The following is a 23,316-nucleotide window of genomic DNA, read 5'->3' as shown; positions in this document are numbered from 1 at the left end:
TATCCTAGAAAAAGACTAAATTGAATTTAACATACTTTACATAAGGTTTCCTTGTGTTGAAATAAACTGTCTATAGCAAATTCTGATGGAAGCAAATCATAAATATTAGACATTAACTAAAGTAAGGATGTCTAGATTTCAATATGCCATAGATTATAATAATCAATAACAAGGCTAATCTTATGCTGCTGGCTCAAATGTAACGCTCACTGCATTCCAATTAAACGATTTTGAAAAACCAATCTAATGTGCAACTAATTTTAGAAAGCTAAAAAAGCAAAAACACAAAAATCATAACTCATGAGTTTCCAGGATCAAATCTTACCAAACATATCCGTGGTTCAACATGTGTGGCTTCAGATTCAATATTCAGCATTGCTATAAACACCCAGTGAAAGTAACCCATTCCCTGGTATTGGAAGTGGCATTACGCTTTCTCAGTTTACAAGTTGTATTTTTAAAAACCATTGATGAAATAATCTTCAATTTCACAGATTTTAGTACAAACTGACATTTTACAATGCAGATTTCCGATTGGTTTTGGGAAATCACATGACCTTACACAAACAAGTTCAAACCTTCAGTACATTGAAGGAGGATGCAGCCCACCTGTATGTAATTTGCAGAAAGAGCAGGTGGGCAGTATGCGAGAGGCGTAATACAAGGAAATTCATATTAAAAGTTAACGGGTGAGAGGAGAGGGTCAATGGAGCACACTCTGTTGACGAAATGCATTACTTGTGGTAAAAGCAAATAAATGGAGAAGGCACCGCTAAAACCACTCAAATGACCGCAAGTGCCATCATGTCATTTGCTCCTAGAGAAGAGATTTACCGAATTTTGGTTTTGCCAACATAACAGGTGCCTTTCACTGTGTTAGGATGACTGTTGCACATTAAAGTGGAGCCATTACTTGTTTTCTCTTTTGGCCTTCCAGTATGTACAAAATAACAAAAAAAAGTGACTGTTCCCAATTAATTAAAATGTATCTCGGCCTTTTTTGGTCAGATTATTTGCCAGCATTTTCTTAAACCTACAAGAAAAATTCCAAACACTATCAGAATTCCGTTCCAGGACCGCGGATGTGGAAATCTATTTTATCCTTCCACTTTATGTTTTCATAATAAATATAAGACACACAATCAAATGTTTTCGAAATGTGCTCTATTCCCATAAAAGTTTTGCAATCAGTACTATAAAGGAGATTGTATATACTACAATTGCAGGCACAGTAACATTAGTGTATTAGTGAATGGTGGAACACCTCTGCACACCTCCTGAACAAATGCTAAATCACAAGACTCTTTGTATTTTTACACCAAGCGCAGTTAAAATGCTAAAATAGAATAAGTAAAAAACAAATGCTCAATATTCTATTTAAATTGGACTTTCAGAGACAATCAATAAATCTACTGCTCTGGAGAGGACAGAGTACTGCAAACAGGAAGCTGACCTCAATATTTGCAACAATGTGTATAAACAAATCCTGTTCACTTTGTCAAAAGAAACCATGTACTTCTTTTCATTACACTGTGAGCAAACAGATGAGATTCCTTACAATGTACTTAGCAATGGAAAGCCATCAGAATTTCAGATGTTTAGTCTTATGAAGCAGGGCAAGGAAGTGAAGTTATGGTGGTAAAGGGGATCACAATGTAATAAGTATTATAAACTGCCAATCACAAATGGGGATTTCTTTAATTCCTAAAAGTCAATTTATTTGAATCAGATTATCAGCTTTTAGTACTCTGGTGTTAGTGAAGGTGATTGGTTGCTATGGGCTACAGAACATCAGTGTTTTTGCCACTATGCTCCTGTATTTACTTTTACTTACTTATAAACATATACAGCCTTATAAGATCAAACAGCACTTTTTTAGGTAACCTACATACAGACATAGATACTTTAACCCATACGTTTGAAGAGTTCTCCCAGGCTCCCAGGAGAGCAGGCCACCCTCTCGGATCAAGCATCACTATCCACAGAATCATATCACGATTCAATGCAAACAAATTCTAAACCCCCCGTGCACTTGTCCCTTGGAACGATCCTCCGTGATAAGTCCATTAACTTAGTCACATTATTTTTTGGAGTCCCAGCATCATTACTACTAAGCTTTGTTCACAAGGGTTAAAAATGCTAAAGCGTTTGATTTTAACACCTATGTGTATGAGTCCTCACTGTAACAGCAGGTACTAAATTACTCTGTCCACTAGCGCTAGGCTCACTGATTTCTGACCTTTCCATCATATTCTAGACTAAGTGGAAACCAGCTGGATGTGTCCAACTTTATTCTGACAGCAGGGGAGGAATGAGAGTGGTTTCTGTGTTAAATTGTTAAGTCTACGAATTATACATTTTAAACAAACAAAAAATAAAATATACCAATATTCATATAAATAGGGCTGTCTTCCACAGTCAATCTGCTAATATGTAACAATAGTCATTTGTTATACTTTTCACATATTATGATTTACCTTTCATACATATTATTTAGCCCTTCACATAGAGGGCCCGATACATTAAGGAACGTAAATGCCAACAGGTGCCGTATTTTCTGTAAAATAGCCCTGCACATGCGCAACACCAGGCCAAACGCCATTGAAAGTAGCAAAGACCTTGTTCGAGCACAGAGTACTCTTACTACAACCTCTGATTTAATGGGCGGATCAGGGAGGAGACTGGTTATATGCACATAGTCAATGTACAATAAGGGCGTGACAAGCCCGAGCGCACTGATTCAAGCTGTGGGCATTTAAAAGGTACATGGTTTTCTGTTGTATCACTTGCACCAACTACAGGACGGGTGTAAGTTCCAGTCACTAGTATTGACGCTGTGTATGAATGCTAGAATATGTGTTTGCAATCAGGAGTAACTGTAAAAATGCATTTTAAGTACAGTAGATATTAATAAAATCCTCAAATATCTTTTATGGGGAAAAAAACGAATTTATATATATATATATTTTTTTTCTTTTTAATGTTTTGTAATTAAAGACTACATTATTTACAGGTGACAATCAATGAATATCTTTATATTGGCTCCTTGATAAATACAGACGTGTATATGCACAATTTATATGCAATTTTAAATAGCGCACAATATTTTAGTTTTGCATGACTTTATGAATCAGGCCCAGAATATTTAATCAGTCAGTCCCTGGCCCAGTGGAGCTTACAATCTAAACCAGTGTTTCTGAACTCCATTCCTCACACCTCCGAAAAGATCATGTTTTAGGATTTCTTTAAATCATGCACAGTTGAGTTAATGTATTCGTCTGGGTCAATAATTATCCTACCTGCTTCCACAGGTATAAATCCTAAAAGCATAACCAGTTGGGGAGGTGTGATGACTGGTCTAAATTCTTTATAAAACACACACACACACACACACACACTAACTTAACTGTAAGTATTTGAACTGTGAGAGAAAACTAGAGAACCCAGAGGAAACCTACACAAACATGGGGAGAACATACAAACTCAATGCAGACAGTACTGATATGAATAGTACCCATGTCCCCAGCAGTGTGAGGCAGCAATTGTAATCACAGTACACCCACCACACATGAAAATATTGGTTGTGCCCATATCTATTCACAAAGATGGGAACTTGAAATAATAAACAAATTATTCAACAATAACAGAGACTATGCAAACAATCACACTGAAAATAAAATAAACTCAAAAGTTACTTATGGATACACTTGTTCTCATGGGTGCTCTGATGGGACTACAGAAACATTTTATAAAGTAGTGTTTTAGTTGAGATCAACTATGCATTGCTTTCTTTACAATATTTGATCAGCTGTTTGATTGTGGTCTACTTAACCTTTGTGAAGCCGCGACCAAGGTCAATAATGTAATGAGCTTTTAGAGAGTTATTTAATAAATTACCATTTAATGTATTGTTTAAAATATTTCACATCATTAATGCGGTTTTAAACATAAAAATATGGCATTTTAGAATCATACACAAAACAAAATTAACAAATGCAGAGAGCAAGGAGAATATATATATATATATATATGTATCGAACACATCAACATTTTTCTCAGTAAATATATATTTAATGTGGCTATAGTAATGAAATTTACATCAAATGTCAGCAACAAACCTTGCAATCCATACATGCAAGGAAATCAAACCACAGATGTCCATAATTTAAGTTTTGTGTAATAATGTGAAATGACACAGTGAAAAAGTATTGAACACATGAAGAAAGGGGGGGGGGGGGCGCAAAAAGGCATGGAAAGCCAAGACACCAGCTGAAATCTATCCATAATTAGAAAGCAATCCTGCCAGCTGGTTCAGCCACAACTGATGGCCTATAAAAAGGTGTCTCATTACGAAGGTGTCACACAAGAAACATCTCATAATGGGTAAAAGCAAAGAGCTCTCTCCGCACCTTCACTACCTTATTGTTGCAAAACATACTGATGGCATTGGTTACAGAAGGATCTATAAACTGCTGAATGTTCCAGTGAGCACTGTTGGGACCATAATCCGGAAGTGGAAAGAACATAATTTCACCATAAACCGCCCACGATCAGATTTCTGACAGAGGAGTGAAAAAAATGATCAGAAGAGTTGTTCAAGAACCAAGGACCATTTGTGGACAAGTTCAGAAAGACCTGATATTAAATGAATTTCAGGAAGCGTGTTCAATACTTTTTCCCTGTGTCATTTCACAATAACACACAAAACTTAATTTATGGACATCTATGGTTTGATTTCTGTGCATGTGTGGATTGTAAGGGATGTAGCTGACATTTGGTGTACATTTCGTCACAATAGCCACACTAAATATATATTTATTGAGAAACATGTTGATGTGTTCAATACTTATTTCACCCGAAATATAATTTATATGTTATACACATACATATATATATATATATATATATATATATATATATATCAGAATCAGTCTATTTTGGGCCGGTTCAATGACCGGCCCGAGTTTCTATTGCTTGGTGGGTGGACCCTCCTCTGGGACCAACCGCCTACTATCATTGGCCGCGGATCTTCTGATTTAATGGGTGCTATTTTATTTTTGGGGTGGTGGGGGGCAATTTAATTTATTGGTGGGGCTGTGTGGATGGAGGGAAATAGGTTTATATATTAAATGTGTTTGCTATCTAATGTGAGGGTTGGTTGGAGGGAAATAGACCTATTTAGCAAATGTGAATATTATTATTTTAATGTTGGGGCTGGAGGGAGGCCCAATTATAAAATGTGGGTGCTATTGATTTAACACTGGGACTGGTTGGAGTTTTCTAAATTTTATGTACCCATTTTTTTTTCCAATTAAGGCCTCCAGCATTCCAGGATCCAGACAACCAGCAAATGAGCTAAAGTAACCAGCAGCCCCAAGTGGTGAAAGTGACAAGAACAGGTAGGAGAGAGCAGGATAGTCTGCCAATTGTCCTGTATCTGGTGGGACAATCCCGAATTTGGGTTATTGTTTCGCTTAGGACAGTTGCAGGTATGTCCTGCTTCACCGTGCACTGCTCGTGAAGGCAGAACTGTGTGCATCCAACAGTTGTGCACACAGTATTGCCTGTGTATTTGTCTAAAATGATAACCATGCTACATCATAGGGGGTTACCATGTCTAAAGTGTCCAGACCCCCCAGAGCCTTAATCCAGCTCTGGGCCTGGGCATAAAAATATATATATGGATTAAGCAACACTAAAATAGCCTCTTTATATAGATAAATATATATTGTATCAAAAAACATCCTTTAAGGATGGGCCGCTACTTATGGGCCAGTGTTGTGTGCTTGCCCCCCCACGGGCTAAAGTCTGCCAGCCCTCCCCTGCATATCTGTGTGAAATGGCTAGGAAATAGGCCAATCTATTTGCACCCATGTCGATTCTGTCACCAGACTGTGCATGTAGAGGTGGAATAGGGGTGTTGTAACATAGGCAAAGTACAGTAAGGCCGTGCTCATGCAATTGCAGATGGATGCAGAATGGAAAATGACACCAACACCTAAGAAATTCTTATTATTTGTGATTGGTCAGAGGCAGGTGCAAACAGCAGATGATGATGATGCTGTTCTCAGACACGAGTGAACTGATTGCCCATGTGTGTGCGCGATTGCACTGCTGATTAGTGCTTTCTTCATAACTCAGGAATATATTGTGTTATGCTTTTTGTGTGTGTTTAAGGAAATGACTGGGAGCAGTTTCTGCTATTCTAGATAGTTTTTTTTATGTTTTACTGATGCCTAATAGCAAATGTGTTTGTTGCACATAAAACAAATGGATAAAATAAAAACATGGATGCAAGTGGGAGATAAGTTTCTGTGACGTATGCCTGGCTTAAACCCAGGTGTATATGCTACTGATGGTGACCTGCATGGCTTTTAAGATCTGTACGTTGAGCAGACTAGATATCCACAAATATATTTCTATTTTCCTTTCTACAATATTATTTCAATTAAACATGCAACTTATTCTACCAACATTTCAGTCACCCTACATGCCCATTATCAAGGTTCACCATGCATTTTGCTAACTGAAACTTCAGTGAAATAACATAGTTTTATTGAAAAATCCCTTGTGTATACGCTTCACTACAGTATCTTTAACTGTTTGGATTAGCCTGCAGAGCACAATATCGTGTTTCATAATACTGGGAATCATATATATATATATATATATATATATATATATATATATATATATATATATATATATATATATATATATATATATATATATATATATATATATATATATACACACACACACACACACACACACACACACACACACACACACACACACAAACCATTATTGTAAAACATGGTTTGATCACTTGATGTGAAAATCATCACTGCCTTAGAACACTCAAATAACAAAGTCATGGTGCAAACCTCCTAACATTTACAGTCCCTGAAACCACAACAAAATAAACCAGCCCCATTCCATCCACCTACTTTCCTATTAAGCCTCACCCCCTTTTGAATCGGGCTGTCGCTCCAAGATCGGCACAACGCACATATGGTTTTACTGCATAAAGCAGGTCTCCATTTGAATTTAGAGGAATCCCTGAAAACAATAATAAATTATAAAGGTGATCGCTATGTGGCAGCCTACAAAGTGAAATAAATGGCTTCACTCAACCATGAAAAACATTTACAAATAAAAATAATTCACCTCAATGGTGCTACAGAGTATCACCATATATTCAAAACAATACACTTATAGGTCCAATTCAATGCCAGTCCCTGAAACATCCAGTAATTCTTCTGTGTTGTTGTATTCAAAAACCTCCCAAATAAGTAAAGAGAAAGAAATTGTAAATGGTGTAGAATGTAACAACAGTGAATGATGTTATTAAGTAGTGCACAATATTATGTGCTAATACAATCATATAGGTGAAACACCACCCAATAGTGATTTAAGTGACCAAAGGAAGACAACAAACCACCTATTTTGGTGAGGTGGGCAATTAAACGCCAAGATGAATGTGCTTATTTGATTTGAAGAGAAAAGTAGTATGTATATATCAATACTACTAAAAATATGGTGAATCATCCACTGATCCTTTATCAATCCAGAAGCATTAGATGTAAACACTCAGCAAAATCCTGTAGGGCCCAAGGATGCTGGAGATGGAACTGGAAAGGCTGATGTCCAAAGTCTGCCGTCCTCACCAAAATACATGGTTTGTGGTTTTCTTTTGGTCACTTAAATCACAGACAGGTTGCATTATTTACTGTGTGCTGCAACTTTGCCCTGTTGCCTCTCACTGAATGCATAAAGACAATGGTATGTCACACTAAGTTATTTAAAGTTTAGCCTAGCTCTAAAGAGATACATTCTAGTTTAGAAATCTAAGAGTGCTCGTACACAAGGACACACCTGTATGCAACCGGGGTTCATTCTGTCAGGGCTGCTTTCCCCATTTGGTGAACAAAAAATGGCCAGCACATCAAATGGTGTGAACTGTTAGCAAATTCTTCACTGGGGCTTGAGGGTCAGGAACACTGATCAGACATAAAGTACAATGGGCACAAGAGAAGTAGCCATATGTTTATGCTCTGCCAATACTCATTATACTCAGTGGTCAATGATAATTAGACTCAGTGAGGGACAGTAAAATAATAACCATATCACAAAAATGCAAACGCAGCAACAATTGTACATATTAAATAAGACTCCTATATGTCATATTTCCCAGAAATCAGTATTCCTGAAGAAAAAGAATCTGGTCTGTTCCAGAAGTAGCTTGCATGGAAAAGAAATAAATACTGCTGTAGTACACTCTTTTAAATATAGTATAGTATCATTCTACATAATAAGTCTTACTTGGAAGAGGGTGATAGAAGATCATACATAAACATTTGCATGTATAAAACAAAGATGACAAAGAAATAGCTCATTTTTTGACAAAGTATGATCTTTATAGTTCATCTAGTCATTATCTTTTAGAGAAAATTAGAAGCAACATGATTAAAGCAGACCTGTTGGCTACACTGAATAGCACATCACAGTAGCACTCCCAGTTAGTCAGGCGCACTATTTGTACTCCATTTTAAAATAGCAATTGAAAGGGGGTGTGGCCACACCAACCAATAGGCAAGCTCTGTGCTTTGTATTGGTCTGCATGGCCACACACCCTCAGCAGTGTTGCACAGCCTTCGCTTTTGAAAGCGTCCGTGACACGAATGCTGGAGGCTACATGCAGACGCTTTTTCCGTGGTTTCATGTCTTGAGTGGTGGCGGGAAAATGCAGCTTTGTATAAGCACCGACAACACACAAGTAAACTTATGTTTACACTCACTGTGTTTACAGCTGCATAGTTTCTATTTATCTTTTTACATATCTCCATAAAGTTAGTCATTTATAGGGTAAATAGTAATATTCTGGAGTATTACTGTCAGCATGTACTGACAGAAGCATGCACACTGTGCTCCGAAGAAACATCTTATGACATCATCAAGCTACCAGCTTTCAGTACCCACACGCACAGTTTAATGACATAAAGCCTAAAGCATTAATGACATAGTAGAAATTTTCTCATGATTTTACATTGCAATTTTTTTACTCAGTTTTTCCATTAACATTCAATTTTTTCAAAACTGCATTGCTGGCACACTTTAATAATAGTATTATGAGTAAACAGAACTTCACTGACAATCAGGTAAAATAAAATCAATTAAGTGAATCCTCTATTTTGGCACTTCATAAATAACTATTTATCTTTATTTTCACTTCCATAATGGATTAAAGCAACAACCGCATGTATTTGTTAGAACTCCAGCCATGCAGTAGCAACACAAGAGCATTTTTGCACAAAATAAAATCAGAACATCTTTCTCTCTCCATTGGTGGATATGTCGTGCAGCCTCTGACTGTTATGGACAATATGCAAGTGTAGATGATGGAGGACTTAGCATATGTCAACAGAACTTCTGCTGCACCCAAAGTACCCTATAACCACAGACTGTTCTGCACTTTGAGAACAAGAACTCGGAACACCAGCCAAGTTCCACGTTTATATTTTTGAAGGCTGGTAGTGCTGTATAGCCATAGAACACTGGCTGATAACTTTGAAGACTCACAGGAGACTTCCTTAGGTTTCCTCTATTACAACAATGTATGCTGAATTTAATATTGACCAATATAGCAACTTTCATTATAACAAGTTTGGCATGGAACAATTAGGCTGCATACCAATAATGTTTCGTATCCAGCCATGTTAAGTATCAAAAGATTATTGACTAACAAAGCGGAAAAGTGCAATATTCCATAACAAGTAGACATTTGCTTTCATTGGCTAAACTGCACTAGATTGTTCAAGGTAATTGCTGAGTAGTTGCTATGGGTTATTTTAATTGTGCCCTTTATTAATAAATAACTCCTTATGTGTACTACTCCACAGGGATCATTACCTATGTCACATTATGTGAATACAGTGTGTAACATATGCCTTTTAAAAACATGGAACTGGCCTGGTCTCTGGCCAAATAATTGTACCCCAACATTGTCATAGACAGTGAGGATGGCAGCGCACTACTTAAGATTATTAGTCTTAAAGGGATTTAGCAGAACATCACAGTTTAAATGTTCACACTTGTCGAGAGATATACTCAGTAGCCACTTTATTCGGTACACCTGCTTGTTAACGAGAGTCATGTGGCAGCAACTCCATGCATAAGAGCATGCAGACAAGGTAATGAGGTTTAGTTGTTTTTCAAACCAAACACCAGAATGGGGAAGAAATGTGATGTAACGGACTCTGACCATGAAATGATTGTTGGTGCCAGACAGGGTGGATCTTAGAAACTGCTGATCCTCCTGGGATTTTGATGCAGAACAGTTTCTAGAGCTACAGAGAATGATGCGCAGAACAAAAAACATCCAGTGAGTGTCAGCTATGCGGCTGAAAACGCCTTGTTAATAAAAGAGGTGAGAGGAGTATGGCACAGACTGGTAGAAGCCGACAGGAAGGCAAAGTGTAACTCAAATAACCATATTTTACAACAGTGGTATGCAGAAGATCATCCCTGAAAACACAGCACATGGAACCTTGAAGTCAATGAGCTACAGCAGCAGAAGACCACACCAGGTTCCACTCCTGTAAGCCAAGAACAGGAAACGGAGGTTACATTTGGCATAAGCTCATTAAAACTGGACAGGAGAGAGACTAATCTTACAACGTTGCTCATACAACTCTCTAGTGTGACGAAAAAATGTAATAACAATGAGGTCTCAAGGCTGGGCCGCACTGCGGCATTTAAAATAAGGTCACTACCAAAATTAATGTACATATTCCACACAATCCCCTATGTCGTTCCCAAACGGTTTACGGATAGATTTACTAAATTATGATTACCTACATTTGGAAACAAAAACACCTTTTGGCTTATAAGTGCATGACTCTCCCTAAATGCCAGGGTGGATTTCTATATGGAGACAAGTGCGTCTTACTCCTCTCCTGCCTCAGACCCCTTATTAAATGGCATGAACACATAATGGAAAGGATGGTACTCATCTACACTGACTCCGGAATTCCTCTTCTTCTCCTGTATTCGATTGAATCGCCACAACCCTCTACTTCTGCTGTTATGTGATTTTATTATACGATAGTTTTTGGTCTAGGGAGAAGCTCTAGGTTCTCATTTGTGTACTGTACTAATCTTATATGGAATTTTCTTTGTCATTTACAAGTTATTGTAATTGTTTGCCTTGTGCAGCCTCCCTTGAGTAACCCCATTTCCCTCCTTTTGTACCCCTTTGTTCTTTTTTTTCTGTAAATAAATGATGATGATGATGATGATGATGATGATGATGATACCCCTTTATTTACCATTGAGAACATTTTAATAAAACTATTGATTGGGGGGGGGAATGGACAGTTGAAGATTGGAAAACCGTTGCCTGCTCTGATGAATTTATGTTACAAAATGCAGATGGAAGGGTCAGAAATTGGCGTAAACAACTTCAAAATCGCAGCAGAATGTCTTGGAATTGCGGCAGCAATTTTTTTTTTTAGAGAGAGATTTGAACAAAACTGAGTGTTACTTTTTACTATATAAATGGTAAAAATGCACAGCCGTGATGTTCCGAGGGACATCGGGGGTAATTAAATTAGCCCCTATGGATCCATCCTGCTTTTGTCAACAGTGAAGGCTAGTGGTGCTGTGGGGGGAATGCTTTCTTGACACACATTAGGCCCCTTAATATCAAATGAGCATTGTTTGAATACCACAACCCACTTGGGTATTGTTGCTGACCATGTGCATTTCTTTATGACCACAGTCTACATATCTTCTAATGTCTACTTCCAGCAGCATAATGTACCACTAGATCTCAATCCAATAGAGCACCTTTGGGATGTGATGGAATGGCAGATTTGCAGCATAAATGTGCAGTCTCTAAATCTGCATCAACTGTGTTATACTATCATGTCAAAATGGACCAGAATGTCTAAGGAATGTTTCCAGCGTCTTGTTGAATCCATGCCACAAAGAATTCAGGCTGTTCTGGGGACAAAGATGGGTTCTAACCAGTACTAGAAAGGTTTACCGGATAAAGAGGCCACTGAGTATATTCACTCCAGTCTACAAACAAATCCCTCACTTAAATCATGAAAGCAAGGACTGTCCAGGTGATGAATCCTGCAGTACTGAATGGTATGGGAAAATGTTTCAAGGATGTGGCCTTCTCCAATATGTTGCCAATCTTAGTAATACTTCCCTCCATGCGACATTACGGTCATACCATTCAAGTCTTTCAGACTGGTGGTCTCCCTGAACAATTCACATTTGTTGGTATTCCGCAACTAAAACCAGCTACACAACATTTACTTTACTTATGTTGGTGAATGTAAAGCTTCCTAATACTTTTTCCCTTTTGTGGTGTTCTGTTATTCCTTCAGATATAACAACTAGTGGAGGAGGAAACCGTAGATACAATTATTATTTATGGCTCTGCATTTTCAATTAAAGGGTGAGTAATGTAATATATGCTTATTGGACTGTTTAGTACAAAATTATCACACAACAATGATCAATATGGCAGGGTAACAGTGGTAGTTGACTGACTCAATTAACTATATTTACGCTGTATGTATCCAGAAGCTACTCATAAAGATATCTAGGATTAAATCTGTGAGCAAACCGCTGCTTATTTTCACTTTTGTTTTTATTTTTTCAGTTTCCAGCAAGTTATCACCAATGTGGTACAGTACAAGATTGTCAACAATAAAAAGCTCTGCTAAAAAGTGCCACTTGTATGCTGCAGAATGACACTGTGGTACATCAAGATACATCCCTTGTTTTCTAGGACATATCTCCTATGAATGGACGAACCTGTATTTTAAACAGCAGGATGAGATCAAGAATCCTTAACAAAAAGTTATGCACAAACACAGAAAAAAGTGTTAACTACCATCTATATGAAAAATAGTAATTCTACCTGCCCTAGGTAGTAGCAGATCAAACCAACAACTTTGGGTGACTCAATCAGTCACTGCATAAAAGACAATGGGCCTGATTTATTAAGGAAAGTAAGGCAAAAAAATTAGTAAGTTTTCTCCTAGACAAAACCAAGTTACAATGCAAGGGGTGCAAATTAGTTTATTATTTTGCACATAAGTATTTGTGTGTTACATGGGGAAAAAAAAAGTATTACTTGATAGCTTACTTGTACACTGAAATGTAAAGTTGATCTAGGACATGCCCTACCCCCAAATATAAATCTGCCATCACATTTAAAATTTACCTCCCTGTGGCGATTATGTAGTATATCTAATGACTGATGTTATTTTCTGTTGAGTTTATGTATAACACTCTGAATATTTTATGTAACCTTTCAAAGTGTATTTTGTTAACTGACCTGAGTCTGACCTAGGCAAGTGTCAATTGTATTTTGAAACTAGCCAGGCCCAGAGACAGATCTGAGTAGTTTGTGTATGCAAAGGAGTTAGGCTTATCCAGGCAGAAAGAGCAGAGGTGAGAGATTCTCTGGAGGTGCCCAAACATATATCTTAGTAATAGATAATTTATTTCAGGGGTTGGGGGGGAACTTTGTGTCATTTTGGGCATCCATCTAACTTAGGTGAAAAATAAAATTCCTAAGGTGAGGGGTGAAGAGCCCAACGAGAAATGGTTTAAAAATCTCTTGTTTCAGACATCAGATTGTCCATTTCTTTGAGGAGGGTCTACCACGACTGAAATGTGCCATTCTTCTCAAAGTGTACTCCTCACACGGCAATTCCTGAACTTGTAAGTAGGGATTCTGGTTATATTTCCTTTTTATTTATTTTTCCCTGAAACTCATCTGTGCAAACCTATTGTATGTCTGTTTATTACCTTTTTGTAAATAAGCCATAGAAACATTTTTTAGATTAAACATATTTTATCTAGCTTACTTTCCGTGATTCTTAGTGAACTTACGAAGCCCAGGGAGGCTCATACTACATGTGTATGTGATTTAAGTGTGAAACTTTAATAAGTGGTTTTGGTGAACGTAAGGACACCATAATACATCCTTCCTGGTGGCAGCTATGGTGTATTCATTGTTAATTAACTAAGGTGACGCCAGTCACAGTCAGCTGTTCAGATTGCTGTATGTGGGACAGAATGGGTGTTCGTGACACTCCCCCTTCATTGGAACATAGTAACTTTGCACCTTGGCAAAACTATTTTTTTTGCTTTCCTTTCTTTAATGAATCAGGTCCAATTAATACAATATCTGTAGGGATGCCCATGTAACATTAAATTAGCTTAGTCTATAATTGCCACACATTGCGTCTTCTAGGTACCAAATGTAGTACACAGCTATTACTTTAAGATCTAGGGCATGATTCATTAAGGATCTTAACTTAAGAAACTTCTTATTTCAGTCTCCTGGACAAAACCATGTTACAATGCAAGGGGTGCAAATTAGTATTCTGTTTTGCACATAAGTTAAATACTGACTGTTTTTTCATGTAGCACACAAATATCAACTTTAAATTTCAGTGTACAAATAAGCTATCAAGAATTTGTGTGCTACATGAAAAAAACAGTCAGTATTTAACTTATGTGCAAAACAGAATACTAATTTGCACCCCTTGCATTGTAACATGGTTTGTCCAGGAGAATGAAATAAGAAGTTTCTTAAGTTAAGATCCTTAATGAATCAGGCCCCTAGTCCTAGTAATCAAGGTGCACTAGGAGTCTGAATTCTAGGAAATATTCTTACTTACAGATTTTAACTGGCAAAATATGATTCACCTGGAAAAAGTGCATATGGGAGCCCTACACTTTTTGCAACTTTATTTGACCCAATAAATAATTTTCCCAAAACATGGCACATGAAAACATCCCTAGAAGAGGAAGCATAAGACCACTAACTTGGTCTGTTTAACAAAAGAAAGTTTTGAGAACATACCAACTTTAAATACTCCTAACTCGGGGCCAGATAAACCCCACTCGCAGGTGACTAAAAACACATTATATATATATAACTATACATCTTATTATGTTATGTCCCTTCTGCCCCATGTGTTTTGTTGATGGTCTGCGAGTGACAATACCCTCTGTAATGCATGTAGAGAACAATTAAAAGTGGTTCCCAACAACTAGATCTCCATGTTATTATGGTGGGGTCAGAACCTCACTCATTTCTATAGGAAAACCCTGGTTGTGGCGTCTCTAGAAATACAGCGTTGCAGCTATGGCCACAGTAACAGCACAGCGTTTTATAGCGCGTTGTGGTTCCTATTGGGTAAAACACAAAGAGACGGCAGAGAAAAATTAAGGGGCACAGGTTGGGAAGTGTAATGGGGGCAGAAGCTATTATAATATGCTAGATATTTGAGCAATATGATTTATAACATTTTTGGTAATTATAGGTTTGCTTGCAATAGGTATGGTGCTATGCTATGTTTGTAACAATCATCATCATTTATATAGCGCCACCAATTCTGCAGCGCTGTACAGAGAATATTTGTCATTCACATCAGTCCCTGCCCCAATGGAGCTTACAGTCTAAATTCCCTAAGACATACACAGACTAGGGTTAAATTTTGTCAGCAGCCAATTAACCTGTTAACATGTTTTTGAATGTGGGAGGAAACCCACGCAAACACAGGAATCGAACTCATGACCCCGGCGTTGTGAGGCAGAAGTGCAAACTACACAACCGTGCTACCCAGAACAATTACAATTATTTCAAAACAAATGGGAAAAGGTAATGTTACACGTTTAAAATGAAAATAACTATATTTTCCTCATTAGGGCATATCCGTGGACATCGCAGTTACACTGCGGCTGCGTATGTCATCAGTTAATACGGTCCTGCAGCAATGCAGATTTCTCTTCACAGCCCTATGGAGAGTAAAGGGAAATTGGCGATGTTGCACTAACGTGAAGTGCCTCCGGAATGGACGCAAAGGCACTCTGCGCACATTTGAGTCGAAATACAGGAACGTAAGTAAAAGGGAGCTGACAAAGCGGCGAAATTTTCTTGACCTCACTGGAAGTTTAAACATACAGTTTGATAGCTTACCATCATCATCACCATTTATTTATATAGCGCCACTGATTCCGCAGCACTGTACATAGAACTCATTCACATCAGTCCCTGCCCCATTGGAGCTTATAGTCTAAATTCCCTAACAAACACACAGACAGACTAGGGTCAATTTTGATAGCAGCCAATTAACCTACTAGTTTGTTTTTGGAATGTGGGAGGAAACCGGAGCACCCGGAGGAAACCCACACAAACACAGAGAGAACATACAAACTCCACACAGATAAGGCCATGGTCGGGAATTGAACTCTTGACCCCAGTGCTGTGAGGCAGAAGTGCTAACCACTAAGCCACCGTGCTGCCCAAGCAGAGACTACTAAGATATCACACAAAAACATGGTAAAGCCAGACTGGAGGGGCGCAGCCACATACATTCTAAAAGTGTATATAACCAACAAAAAATAGCAGGTTATCCTTTTATATGAACCTGTAACGTCTACTTTTTATATACTTAACTTTAAGTATATAAATCACTTCTCTTTTCGCCACGTTTCCAATTTTACAGTCATGTTTTTAGGAGACTTCGTTAACAACACACAGAACCATTTATACTTTTTCACTTAAAAAGGGACAATAAAATAAAGAGTAAGTAACTATTTACCATCTCCATAAAATGGGAACCATTAGTTTATTTTGTTAAAATCTCCAAACCGGAAACAAAGGGAAGACATCTGGGGACCGAACTTTAGCCATGATGCTTAGCTCCGCATAAGGAGTCTGCCCAATCTACCTAGGATGTCACCACAAACATCTCCAAAGAGCACCACATTATAGTAATTATGGTATGGTACCAAGGAGTGGTTCCCTCTGTGTTCTGCTAGAAGAGGGAATACAATAAGTATTTAATTCAAGTTACAGAAAGCTCAAAGAGCTACCTCTACTTCCAACAAATGTTTATCATTGGTCATTGTTCATAAGCACCCAGACGAGTGACCCCTCAGTGTAATGTGTAATTGCATTATAGAACATATTTTTAAAATTTTGTGAGAGAAATTTAAAAATATGTGCCCTCAAGTGATTTCACAACTAATTGCTCACTAAGACAAAACAAAACAAAACCAACACTGAAATGCCACTACCAGTAATGCAAAGACCACTATGAAAATCACAATTGCTTGTAGCTTTGCAGCAGATCTAAAACTACAATTCCCAGCATGCCCTATACAAAGGCAGCTGTTAACCAACAGCTTGCCTGCAGTATCACAGACTGCTACACTCTCTTAGGGCTAAATTAAACCAACCACTCTTTGCCCATAGGTCTTACAATAAAGGAAACAGAAACATAACCCCAAGAAGTGGCATACTTGCAGGAAATACGGTAGTGTCAGTAAAATGTCTCTTTATTAACATACCCATGCATGAGACTATTTAAATCCATCTTAAACTACTTTTCATTCTAACTAAAATAGCAATTGTTCAGGTATTCTGCTATATGGGTTAACTCACAGGAAGCAACAGCCTATTTCATAAAATATGCTATGGCAAAAATACTTTTTTTACAAGTAGTATTTATTACAACACATATCCTGCACAGAGTACTAATTTGCATTTCTTAAGATACCTACCTAGGTAAAAATATACAACAAGGGTAAGAGCAGTACATTGTCAGCAAGTGGTCAACTTGAAATATGGCACAATATTTACCAAGCAACAGCATCAAATTAAAACATCTCAGAAATGGGGGTGCAGGATAAGCTAGACAAAAAACCATGTGCCTATATTGAAAACTATGTACACAAAGATGCATCAAGGATCATGAGAAAATAAAGAACATCAGGCATTATAAGCACTTTTACAAACCAATAGAGTGGCACCTATGTCCTTATAAACACAGCACCATCATTCACTACAAGCGTCAGTCATCCGCCTTTCCCCCTCCATGCTTACTGTAGGTTTACAGCACATAGAGCTAAATGTGCTAGATCTATTGCATGTTGCTGCATGTTGCAATTCACATGGTGAAAATCTCTTTTTATTTTGCATAAAGGAAATATACTGCCTGCTTTTGGCATATAGCCCACAAACACTGGGCAGCTCTATTGTTACACTGGGATTTGGAGTTGAGCTAGGACGTGCCCCCCATCTAGCTCTCAATCTGTAAAATTGCACTTTCTAGTTTAGAGTAGCTCAAACCCAGTCCCCAAGGGGCTACTAACAGGTCATGTTTTCAGGATTTCTGTCTGTAGCAACAGGTGGGATAATTACTGACCCAGCCAAATAGCCATGACTAAAAAAAATGCTGAAAACACGAACTGTTGGTAACTCTTAAGGACTGAGTTTAGGAACCGCTGTTTTAGATGATTTAACTCCTAACTCTAAATTAGGCCTTTCAAACATGTGTGGAGAATCAATGTGAGCATCAGGGTAAAATGACAACTTGCACCAGACCAATGTTTCTTGTGAAAGTCCTTCACATTGCAAACAAGTATTTAGTCATAATTCAAAGTTGCCTTTCTACTACTTCAATTTAACTTTTTATTGCAAACGCAGCCACAAATTGCTACAAGAAATTCATTAGGATAAAAATGCCTTCAGAGAAATTTTGGGTTGCTCGCTTAAAAAACAAAAAACACAACCAACAAAAGCCAATAATACCTGCTCTGAGCTTTAAAAACCTAGCAAACACCTCTGTCTTGTTCAGTGCATTAAACTTCATCAGTGTTGCAAAACTCTCAGCATCTCTATGTAAGTATTAAATGATAGAAGAACGGAGACAGACAGGAAGAAAAGTCACTGCTGATCTGGGAGAAGCAAAGGAGAAAAAGATGTTTATTTGACAGATGCAGTGACTGATGAAATGGGCCGTATAGGCCCCAGTGACAGAGCTAAAATGGAGAATGACTCACAGCTGGAGGGGAGTAGCTGGGGTCGGGGTCAAGGTCACATGGCTCTGCCACTTAAATATACATCTACTGTTCAGCAGAGGTCGCCGTTTCCAGATCTCCTCAATCCTTACGTATTTCTGGTTTTAAAGCAAAAACAAAAATAGCAAAACATCTCCACTATTGTTAACCTGTTCGTGCACATAAGTTAATAAAACTTCAGCAGCGCCAAGTATGTTAGTCCCAATCCCAGACATTAGTCAGGGTTCTATTCTCTACTACAACCCTGGCTGCTCCCACACAATGCACTTCATACAATTCTAAACCTCTGTCTGCTTCACAAGATTCCACTCTGTGTTTTACACTAAAGACATAACTGCAGTAAATGTGCCATAGGTTCTACCTGTAAATAATTTGTATTATACTGTATTCAATTATTACACTACATCCCCCCTTGATATACATTTCTCAGAAAGGGATGAGATGAAAACTAACATCATTGGACAAGTGAGAGAAAACCGGACATACACGAATTAAAGATTTATTTAATCTGCAGACTATCCTTAGATCGCTGTCTAAAAGCAAATTGTGACACTTCAATTACCCCACTTCAGCAAAGCCTCATGCACTAGACTGCATGTGTATGTGGTCCAAGCCCTGTAGTGGGCACATCGTGAAAAGAAAATCCTTTAAAAAGGGCAATAAACGTCCTTTATTGAAAGCCAAGCATAAGCCACCAGAGAGCATAAAGGGATCATAGGAATATGTAAGAACTGCAATGGAGACGTGCCACTGAAACCTTTAGGGCTTATTATCCTGCACGGGCAGAGCCATCCTCCCGAGCCTCCATCCTCCTCTACTGTGTCAGAGACATATATTTATGTTATGGATATTGATCGTGATCCGTCTGCAGAGAGCAAATGGCTGCACATGGGAAGCAGCAACAACCTGACCCCTCCCTTCCCCCAACCTTGTGAACTTCAGGTGACCGACTGTGGCTTACATACACACAGACATGCACAAATCCTCAGTTGAACTGAGGCTTGCAGAGTAAACAAGGTTTTTTTTTTATTTTAACCTGCATACAGTTGACTGTAACAATATGCGTCCCAATCAATGATCACTTAACCAATGGCTTGGTAGACAGCAAACGTCCTGTCAAATGTCAATGTCGCAAATGTATGCAATAGAAGCCACAGTTTTACTGATCAGCTTGTCCTTTCAAGTGCACAAAGTAGAGCTAAACATAATAATCGCAGAACAAAAGTAAAAATATACAGTTCGACTAAAAAAAAAATACAAAAAGTCATACAACATACAAATTCTGTATTGACAAGATTGCAAATGTACACTGTATCAAGAGATGCTTATAGGCTATACCACCTTTATAGTACCCACAGCATTGAACAGGTTAACAACGGGGAGTCTTATTCTGTGATCCCAGGTTTGGTCCTACAAGCCCTCATTCTTAAAATAAAAAAGTATATAAAAAAGTTTTTTAAAGCAAATGTTTTGTATGAAATTACATTCTTGCAGCAAGGAGAGTGATTGTTGTGCCTGGGGATTGTCATACACAGCTCTGCTATGGAAACTATTGCACTGCTGGCTGATACAGTCTAAGGGCATTGAGTCCGACTCATGTGACCCTTTCCTACACCCAGAGCCCAGGCTACAAACCCCTATGTATCTCAGTCCTCACTTAGAGAAGGGATTCCTATACACAGACACCCCTATTTCGTGCTTCTCTCCCCTCCTCTACTTGGCCCACCCCTTGGGTTTCTTGCACAAACCTCCTCCTCACCCTCCCCCTTGCATCTGCTGCTGCCTCTCCTCCCGGGGCCGACAGGCTCAGCAGCCGGAGCTGGCCGCAACCTTTACCCGGGGACAGAGCCCTATTGATTCCGGGCGCAGCAGCAGCTGCCTTGCCTGCAAGACCCCCAACACCAGACTAAGCAGCAGCAGGCAGGGGAGCAACATGCAAAACGGGTGCAAGGTGGGGTGAAGAGGCACGGGGGCGGGAGGATCGCTCTATACAAAACATCCATATACTATTATGAAAAAAAATGATTAAAAAAATAGAAAGCACAGGGCTGATCATCACCAACATGGCTGCCTTGCTCAGACCTAAAAAGAGTAATAACCCTGGGCTTTGCTGTGTCTTTGTCAGTTTCACCTCTGTAACCCTAAACTAATGCAGAAAACACGCAGGGAGCTGCAGAGACCCAGACACACACACACACAAAACAATCCCACCAACCCTTTGACTTACGTGAAGGAAGGCGCTTGGGTTGCTCCTGCTTCCTCCTGGGCATTTTGTCCCCTTATATATAATATATCTATAGATAGCTCGGGGGTTATCCAAGTCGATCACATTCTCCTCCTCGGTGAGTAAAGCGAGATGGGAGCAGTGCAAAGAAAAGGGTGTCTGTGCAAATAAAACCAAATGATCAGAGCGGCTCTTGCGGGTTCCTGGAGTCAGGGAGCTTGGTCGTTGCACCTGGCTTGTCCTCCCTTTCACCTCCCTCCCCCAGTCGTAATAAATATTCTTCAATGGGGAATGGATCTGATCTATACGTGTGTGTTGTGTGCATGGAAGGGCTACATCATGATGTGGAGCTTGTGCTGCTGCCGCTGTGTCTATGGCAGCACCCTGTGTGTCTTCAAGCCCCTAACACTATTGCAAGGATCAAAGGGCAACAGTGGCGGCGGTAGAGCACACAGACACACACATACATACACATTCACATATGGAGGGGCACCCTCCCAGTCTCAGACATACAGCAGACAAGCTCACAGCCAAGGCTGGGTCACAGTGCAGAGCTGCCCTAGGCTCTCTCCTCCTCCCCTTGCACTTTGCACACCCTGCTCCCCTTCAGCTCCTGTAGGGAGGAGGTAGTGATGTGCAGGGACTGCAGTAAAAACACTCTTGAGGTTAATGCCATTGATAAAGCAGAGCTCACAGCTTTTTGCAAAAGTTTTAACATTTTTTTTTCTCACCATGTTTTAATTTAATCGATTCTTTGCCTGTAGCTTTATTTTGTCATTTTTTGTGAGGTAGCATTGTTCAAAAGACACCAATGCCATGTATCTAGTAACATGTACCAGGAAGGACAAGGTGTATGGAGAGATAAATATAAACATAAACAATGGAATTACAAAACAAACTGTGAATGGGAAAAAAAATATAAACAATATCTCATCTCAGTATTGAAAGTTGTTGGAATAGCATCATTCTATAAAATAGTATAGATGGTTGAAACAAGTGTCAGTACCTGCACCTATAACTGTTCTGCTATTTCAATGAAAACACCTGTTGATATGTTCTCAGAAGTAAAGGGATCTCTTTCAGGGGTGCCAAGGTGAATTTGGAGCTCTGATACCGGAACTTCTTGGGGCCACTTCTATTGTTTGAGGACATGCCTCTACCTCTCTTTACAAATAAAGCACTGCATTGCCATGTGCACCATTAGCAGGTGAGCGTGGCATCTGCTTGCCACCACCTGATCTGGACGTACCTCCTGGCGGTCAGAGTGGCGGAACAGTCTCCTGAAAGTGGCACTGTCCTGCCTAAAGTGTGACACTTGGGAGGTATGTACATCATAAAATGAAACTGACAAGTAAGAAAAAACAACTTTATTTTATACATTTTTGATAAAAATAAATAAAAATATATAATTACATACATTTTAGTTATAGAGAGATAGAGGAACTTAATGTTGACAAAACATAAGATGACATTAAAATTTCAAACATAAATATCAAAACAAGGTGAGAAAAGTCAGTCCTGTAAATAATTGTAAAGCACAGACTTTTCAAACCAAGTTTTAGGCCACTATTTATTACCCACCGCAAAATATAAAAGATAGTTTTCAATCCTCATCGTAGATAAGGATTGAACTATCTTTCATATTCATTAAAAAAAAACCTGCACAGAAACAGCAGTTCCGAAAAACTGCTGTTCCTGTGAAGTAAAAAAACTCACCTTTTCTACTCCTCTTCACTTCCGAAGAAGATTGCGATTCACTGAGGTCCTCTTACTCCAATGCGCATGCGCCAGCTGAAAACTTCCGGCATGCGCACAAACATCCCTGCACTGTATAGTTGCCAGGCGTGGGCTGGGAGAGGGAAGCCCGGGGGGCACACAGGCGGCCGCATCCCATGAAAAGGGATGCGGCCGCGTCATCCCCTGTCGTGTGATGCGGGCGCCTGTGCGCTAACGCGGCCGCAACTTATGTCATCAGATGCGGCCGCAGTGAAAACAGCCTATATTGCATCCATGGGACGGCCGGCCGGCCTACCCCCCCACCCCCCCGGCCCTAATAGCGGTCCCCCGGGCCAGCCCGCCCCTGACAGTTGCAGAGAGAGCGGTGTGACGGAGGGATCATGTGATTCCTCCACACATACACTGTGAAACGAAGAGCAGAGCTGAACAGAGCAGAAAGTATTATAATA

The 23,316-nt window shown here is 39.1% G+C and overlaps 1 protein-coding gene across 1 annotated transcript in view; it reads right to left on the bottom strand.

The window, feature by feature from the left end:
• ZNF827 (zinc finger protein 827) overlaps positions 1-21,626 on the bottom strand; it is a 167,526-nt gene extending 145,900 nt beyond the window's left edge. The window contains exon 1 of the mRNA XM_075199134.1: positions 21,134-21,626. Coding sequence (XP_075055235.1) covers positions 21,134-21,176 — 43 coding nt within the window. The 5' untranslated portion in view covers positions 21,177-21,626. The remainder of the gene's footprint in view (positions 1-21,133) is intronic.
• Positions 21,627-23,316: the final 1,690 nt, after the last annotated feature.

This window comes from Mixophyes fleayi, chromosome 1, assembly GCF_038048845.1.
Source record: "Mixophyes fleayi isolate aMixFle1 chromosome 1, aMixFle1.hap1, whole genome shotgun sequence".
Classification (NCBI taxonomy): domain Eukaryota; kingdom Metazoa; phylum Chordata; class Amphibia; order Anura; family Limnodynastidae; genus Mixophyes; species Mixophyes fleayi.
Note: the sequence above shows the minus strand (reverse complement) of the source record. Positions and strands in the feature narration are given on the sequence as shown.